The sequence below is a fragment of the Eutrigla gurnardus genome (genome assembly GCF_963514095.1).
Source record: "Eutrigla gurnardus genome assembly, chromosome: 2".
NCBI classification, from domain to species: domain Eukaryota; kingdom Metazoa; phylum Chordata; class Actinopteri; order Perciformes; family Triglidae; genus Eutrigla; species Eutrigla gurnardus.
Genome location: NC_139916.1, coordinates 23,206,852 through 23,214,610, shown reverse-complemented (window position 1 = coordinate 23,214,610; position 7,759 = coordinate 23,206,852). Strand labels below are relative to the sequence as shown.

The 7,759-nt window shown below is 41.7% G+C and overlaps 1 protein-coding gene across 1 annotated transcript; it reads left to right on the top strand.

Annotated features, from left to right (window-relative positions):
- Positions 1 to 2,264: 2,264 nt before the first annotated feature.
- On the top strand, positions 2,265 to 3,755 carry ppp1r3db (protein phosphatase 1, regulatory subunit 3Db). Its single transcript, XM_084029980.1, has 2 exons — positions 2,265 to 2,481; positions 2,655 to 3,755. The coding sequence occupies exon 2, from the start codon at positions 2,675 to 2,677 to the stop codon at positions 3,566 to 3,568; it is 894 nt and encodes a 297-aa protein (XP_083886106.1). The 5' UTR covers positions 2,265 to 2,481; positions 2,655 to 2,674; the 3' UTR covers positions 3,569 to 3,755.
- The last annotated feature ends 4,004 nt before the right edge of the window (positions 3,756 to 7,759 follow it).

Here is a 7,759-nt window from a genome sequence, read left to right as displayed (position 1 = left end):
ATAGGTTAATTGGTGACTCTAAAATTGCCCGTAGGTGTGAATGTGAGCGTGAATGGTTGTCAGCCTCTACATGTCGGCCCTGCGATAGACTGGCGACCTGTCCAGGGTGTACCCTGCCTTCGCCCAATGACAGCTGGGATTGGCTCCAGCCCCCCCGCGACCCTAAATACAGGATAAGCGGTAGACAATGGATGGATGGATGTTAAATACACTGTGCATTAGTGCACTTATAGTAGGTTTTAATTACATATTTTATTCCACAAACTATTGTTTCAATCATATATTTTTACAGTTTAGTATATGGTTATTTATTTCATAAAGTTAATATTGAATATTGATCGAAGAGAGTTTAGCCGCATATAGAAACACTTTCCCCAGATCATCCATAGTCACATACTCTGATTAAATGAACTCGTAAACTCATGCATAGCTGTATCTGAATGCCAAGAGCTGTTTATTTGTTTGGGGCAAGGTCACTTTTTTAGACCTCATTAGGTCACGATGACCTCCAACCCCACTCCACTTCCAACTCACAGCTCAGTCCATTCACCCCAGAGAGACATGGAGAGAGTCAGAGAAAAGAAGCCATGGATGGACAGATATGGTTACCTCACTGCACTGAATACACTGAGATTTATCAAATTATTTGAACAAAGATCACTCCCTTTTTTAGAAAGCTTTGTTGTGATTTTTGGTGCAGGTAATATTGGAGCTGTTCTGCTAGTCTTTCAGACTACATATGATCCGTGTGATTCAACAGCAGCAGCGTGTCACTGACCTGCACCTGGTCCAGCAGCATGCCGGCCGTCACCATGCCCAGCCCGGCCAGCAGGTACGAAGGCAGCACCTGGAGGCAGATCACCCTGGACGACTCTCTGGGGGAAATGTGGAGCTTCTCCTCCTCCATCCTGTCAGGACAACTGGCACTGCTGAGATTCATGTCTGATCAGCACAGCTGCCAACTTTCTGTGCCCATTCAAACCAAACTGCTGCCAACTAGAAGAACCCAATACTGTTTGTCTTTCTGTCTGTCAACCTGCCCCGTCCTGCTCTATCGACCTCCTGGTGCTAGGTCACTCACGTTATCAAGTGTCAAAAGCTTTCATCTCTGTTCTAGCAGTATTAAGACATTTTACATTTACAATGCTTTAACATTCATCCCTCTTGTTGAGACTTTCAATTCAGAAAGACTTGCTAAGGTTACTGATGGCAGAGCAGTGGAAACGCTGGTGTTTAAAATGTTGAGCATTTGTACTGATATCAACTAAGAGTTGATTCTTTGTGAACCAGTAGATAGCATAAGTAAAGCTTAACTTCACTAAAGACAAATCAGCACTTTCACTCTAAAATACAGTATATGAAAATGAGGTCATGAGATGTGTAACATTACCTAAATATTGCATATTTGACCCTCATCCTGTTTTTTAAGAAACCAGCCAATGTGTAGCCTGCTAAATGGTGAGCTTTGAGTACCTTTGGATGATGTTCTGAACTCAGGCAGTAAAGATGTTTGGTTTCCCAGCATATGAAGGACTTTCACAGCATGTACAAAGCAGAAGTAGTGGTGATTTGGGCCATGACAGTGAGACGAACACAGGTCTCCTGGGTGAAAGTCCTGTGCTTGTTTGACCCGTCAAATACCCCTCTCTTCTCTCAGCGTCTTAAGATGAAGTGGACGGGTTTAAATTGTAGTTATTTGAAAGTCTGATGCAACCATACAGATGCTTAACGGTGCCTTGTGAGTTGGTATCAGCCGTGACATGAGTATGGGCTCGAGTTAGCCAAGTCAAAATTGATTTATAAGTCATAATTAATTAATCTACATCAGTCAAAATCCCTGGATACTAATGGGACGATACACAAAAACACCTTATTAGTAGTATTTGCATCAGTATCTCTGCCCCTCAGTATCTCTATGACATGGGACTGCTTTCACATTGCACTCGTCTTCAGTCTGAGGTAACACTTAGTCATTTGTTGGGTTTGTTGTTTTTTTTTCAGGGCACTGTAATCAAAAGTAGTTGGCAGTCTGACAGTAGGTTTGGGCTGTTAGCAACTGCAAAGAAACAAGAAAGGTTTCTTGTGAGAACAGAGACACAGCCCACTACCTGCTATAAATATTCACTCTACACCTCCCATCCCCTGTTAAGGTGTCATGTTATATGTCAAGGGCTGAGCTAAAGGGTGGGAGCCATAGATAACGGTCTGGTCTTCAGATCAGAGTTTTGTTGAAGTCACTGTTGGCTTTGTAGGCAGGTCGTGTTGTGTATCAAGTTTTTCTTACTAGATCACCTGCTTCGCTATTTGTTTGCGCAACATGTTGGGTTTGGTTTCCAGTTGATTCATTTGCTGGCAGAAACAGCCTCGCGTCTGTCATCGGGTAGCAGTTGGATTCGTAGCTGATTTGCTTCAAGAGAGTAAACAAAGTCAATGCAAGAGGCAGGTTCAACAACAGAACAACAAGAAGTCTCCGCTGTAAAGGTTCGGTCCTTCTTGAACACATTTAGCGTGCTGCAACATTTGTTTGACTTTCAAACATTTGACTTATGGTCTTGGAATTTTCTCTCGGAAACTGGAGATTGTAACAGCATATTTGCATGTGCATTTGAAATACTAACTGATAAGTTTATACGCTGACTGGTTTGTTTCTCAAGGTGTGTTTAATGTGACGAACATGGCCGGTTCTGGTGAAAAGAGAGGGACCCAGCTTCAGTTCATCAGTGGCTCCAGTAACGCCGATGCCACTAGAAACACCACCATTCGTTTGCGGGACATTTATGACCCCAAACCTCACCCTCCCAAAGCCCCAGTCCGGATACGCCCTCCAGCTCCAAGGACTCCCTCAGTGAAGGAACTCAATTTGAAGCAGAGCTCACCCAGCGACCCTCCAACCAAGACGATCATGAGGAGACGAGCTCAGTCGCTTCCTTCGTCCGCAGAGAGAAAAAGGGAATTCAGGAGCCTTCAGGTACGCTTCGTGGACTCACTGGGCATCGAATTAGAAGATGTTAAGGTCTTCAAAGTTCAAGAGCACCCCCTGATCCCCCAACATGTTATGTTCAGACTACTGATGAGCTCTGAGCTGGCTTTTGGCAAGTCATTGGAGCTGTCCCTGCCTTACTTTAAACCTTGTTTCCCTGAAAATATAAAAGCTCAACCCGACTTCCTGGAGCGTCTCCGCACTCAGAGTGTGTGTCTGGAGCAGGTTCTGTGTTCAGAGCAGGGCATTACAGGCACCATACAAGTACTTAATTTAGCTTATGAGAAAGAAGTCACGGTGCACTACTCTTTCACCAACTGGAGGACGCACACGGAAACAACAGCATTCTGGGTGTCAAGTAACCACGAGGCGTGCGAGGCTCCAGAAACGGATATCTTCAGATTTCGTCTGCCTGTCCCTCCTTTCCTTTTGGAGCCAGGAGCCATTTTGGAATTTGCCATCTGCTACCACGCAGCAGGATGTAACTATTGGGACAACAACAATGGACGTAATTACACACTGTCATGCCACAGTTACAAGGTGACTGTACCACGAGAGTGCGAGGACAGCATGCTGCATTTTACCTGAGCGACCACAGAGGGGAGCTGTAATACCTGCACAAAGATATGGGCGACAAACGCTTTACAGTTACAATAACTATTACTTGCTGTTACCCCTTCACTTACTCCAACAGAGATGGGGTGTAGCTTCATACATTCGCTCAGTATAGTTACATTTTTGAGGTACGTTGCACTGTATCTTTATTCCACTACATTTCTTCATTGTTCCTCCATTACATGGACAACAATTTACCCAAATTAAGTTGAATTTCACCTGCAAAATGTTATTAATTCATCAGTAATGATGAATGAATAATTTAGTTTTAAATTTAGTTGATAATACTTCTGCACTTTAAGTAACATTTTGAATGCAGGAGTTTTACTTCAGCTTTTACTCATGTGAAGGATCAGAATACATTTGCCACCTTGAAGCAGAAGATATATGATATACCCATAGATTCTAGAGAAATCCTGTAAATACTAAAGCGGTCAAAGATTTGATACTGGAGGAGTGCAAAACTGTAGTTTAAAATGGTAAATATAGTTAATGGGGACGACTTGATAATCTAAAAACAGTGGTTTAAATGTCGAGGAGAAGAGTATTACACAGGTACGTGATCAATTTAGTAATGCACATCCACAAAGTTGGGAAACTCACAAGAAACCGATTGAAAAAAGGAGGTTCAAAATCTGAGATATAAGACCGAGATATCCTGACTTTTTAGCTCCAAACTCACAGGATCCTACATTTCCCACAATGCAGCTCAAAAGCAAGCGACCACCCACACTTTGAGTTTATAACGCTGGCTTTGTAATTAGTACATTCCAGGCTGGTTAGAGTCATGGAAGGACTCCTGTGTTCCTGCTGGGCTTTCATTTCATTTATCCACCTTTGAGAATCTGCTCACTTTTCCAGTTTAATGATTGACAGTGTGAGTTATATTAACACCGTTGTTGTATTTTAACACTGAATTTGCAGGAAGTGACAAATGCATAGTCTTTGCTGATGTCAGACAAATGGACCTGTTAGCAACAGCTTGTTTGTTGGTGCACTTTCTGCTGTGACCCACAGGAGTTGACCCCATTCCTATGGAGCTTGTTTTGTTTTTGGAAGAGGATTACACTGTGATCCACTCCCTGAGATCCCCGACATGCTCTGACCTTTCACCAAAAAGTTTCCACTGATACGAGAGGCCAGATTCCAGAGCACTTTCTGGCAGGCCGCAACATTTGGCTTATAGGAGGACATTCTCCCGTCTGCAGCTGAGCGTATGATATGCTTTAAACATGATCGCAGCTATCTGCACACCCACAACATTACAGGGCATGTCAAGCCTTTTAAAAATAACCCATCAGAAAAAACTAATAGCAATATTAACAATGTTATTTTTAAAACTAATGATTATAGCCTAATATATATATATATATATATATATATATATATATATATATATTATAATAAGTATATTATAGTATTTTCAGACTTTTAAGTCAATTAATGAATGACTAATTCCAATTTATGGGGCACAAAATACAATTTGGGGTTTCCCATGATTTGTTAAAAATGTATTTGTTAAACACATTGGTGACTGACATGCTACAGCATCATCCACTCATCAACTCACTCCAGGAACACTGACAACTGTGTGCAATTTTGAAGCAGTCAGACGTTGCATTTGTGGGACACTAGATGGCACCGTTGCTTAAAAGTAAGACTACATATTCCATTCAACAGTGAATTTCAAGGTGTATTTGATTTTGTTTCCAGTGTTGGAAGGAGTAATTAGATCAGAAGTAAAATAAGTCGTGCAACAACATAAAATATACTCTATTATGAGTTCCTGAAAAAAAAAAAAAAAAAATAACAATAAAAATAAAGAAACAGACATGGTAGCTGATTAATGTTGTTTAGTATGTTAAATAAATGTATAAGTAGAACTTACAGTATTTACTGCTGCAATGTAGTCAAAGTGGCTAAATTTAGAATTTATGATTGAGGGATTGTCTCTAACATAGCAGAGGCTGAGCCAGTGGCTAGCAGCTAACAGTGCTAACAGAACAAACAAACACTAAAAACAAAATACTGGAAAATACTCTTCCGCTACATGAGAGCAGCGAAGAGCTGCAGCCAACGAAGCAAGGAGAAGCTCAGATAAGATCACACACAGAGAGACAGCAACAGGCAGACATTACTCCACATATTTATATAGCAAATAGTTGTTTGAAGCTATAACAACGCTCTGAATGTCAAATAGAGAATCTTCTAGGAAATAACACTCAAGTAAAAGAAAGTGAGATCCACTGCTGTTTGTCTCTCTCACTGTTTGAGGTCAATGCAACTTGGATGTGTTTTCACAGTTGTTCCATACTTCAAACCATTGCAGTGTACATATCAGTCCTTTTGTTGAGCTGTCTTAATTCACTACTAAAAGTTAAAAGAACAATGTGTGACTCTAATGGATCATCTAATAAAACGACTACTGACTATATACTGGTTGTGGATTCAGTAATGGGCTGGCTTACCCTGACTGTCCCATCACTGATTCCTGACAGGGTTATACAGAAATCCATCTGCCTTGAGAAGCATTTGCAGTAAATCTATTTAGAAAAGAAATATGCAGCGTTCTACAGACTCTTGGCACTCTAAGAATGCGCTCACAACCTGGCAACTCTTTGGCATTGTCTCTTGCACTTGGCCTCTGTAGGTTGCTTTTAATTACTGGATTCACAGACGATGACTTATTCCACTGCAGCAGTAACTGGAAAAAGGCATGTGCATAGCAGTCGTTTGCAAACTGCAGCACAGCCACAACAAGGAATGGTCGTAGCGCTGAAAGGGTTTAGCATGTGCTCTTTACTTGAAATGAAAGAAGTGTTTGTCCCAAAGCTTGCCCCAAGAACAAACACAAACACCCCGGTTGTTCAGAGCTGCCCTTGCATGGTGCTCCTTTGTGTGGATGTTCTTCACTCACAGTCTTAGCTGTCATTCCAACGTGCTGTTGGGCCACCTTGCAGCGCTGTGCCTTTATTTGGGGAAGTCATCTTGTGCTTGTTGACGGTAGTTATATAAGAGGCACCATATTAGGCGCCATCATGATGCTCAATGGTGACGTTTGCTCCGGAGACCGGCTGGAATTAAAATGTGAAAAATGAATGGCTCATTATTGTGTTTATGAGCTATAGTGTTTACCATCTTTAAAACCCCATCATGGCCTGTGTGCTTGTGAATAAAAAACTGCGTCACTTGTAATATTTGTTCAGTTACAAGGGTATGACTGATTTGGACTTGATTTCCTCCATGAATATTAATTTGTAGCAGAAATATTTTGGTAACCCTCATCCTAATTAACTATAGGACTGCCGGCTCCCCAAAGAAAAAAACACTGTACGAAACAACCATGAAAGCAAAATCTGAACTTAAAATAAAACAACGAACAATAAATTTGATAAAACATTTATGAATTGTCATCTGAAGAAACCATTTATTTATAGGTTTAGGAAAAAGTTAGTTAATTTGCATTTTGTGTAAAATGACAAATGGACAGAGCACGTCTGTCTGTCTCATCAAAACCACTGATAGTCTTTCCCCCCTGATAGAGACACTTTGTGAGATATGAGTTGGTTGGATTGAGGTTAATATAAACCTAACGTGTTGTTTAAAGGGACGTTGTGTATTGCTCTTATGCAATGCAATATGTTTTCCGGGACGACACGGAAAAAAGGAAATGTTCCAAAATATGACGTGATTATAATCAGAAACCTAGGTTTGAACCAGAAAGTCGTCACACTGGATTACAACAGCTCACCATATGTTCAGTAGGTGTGTGTTTACCGTTGGCCTTCACCCATCTGAGGGAGACCCGGAAGTCAGGGCATCCCCCCTCACGGCCATGAGAGCAGCCCTCATCCCTCCCACGCAGCTCCGCAGGTTACCGGGGCTGCTCTGGAATGGACCGGCTAGTATCAGCTGCTGCCCAGTTGATGCTCGTTACTCCAGACAGCGAGTGGTCCTGGAGTACAGTGTATTAACAGGAGCCGCCATCTGTTCCTCCACCGGCGCCAGCACAGACTCACATACGTACATGTTGATGTCACAAAAGAAGCTATCTGAACATGCCGAGTTGCTTCTCTTTTTTTTCCACATTTCATATCAGGTAAGAGATTTCCACAGCTTTTGAATCGCCTCCAATGAGTGCAGAGTGCATCATCATCATCATTT

Excerpts from the sequence above, each read along its gene's own strand:
- ppp1r3db (XM_084029980.1), top strand. The coding sequence starts at position 2,675 with ATGGCCGGTTCTGGTGAAAAGAGAGGGACCCAGCTTCAGTTCATCAGT.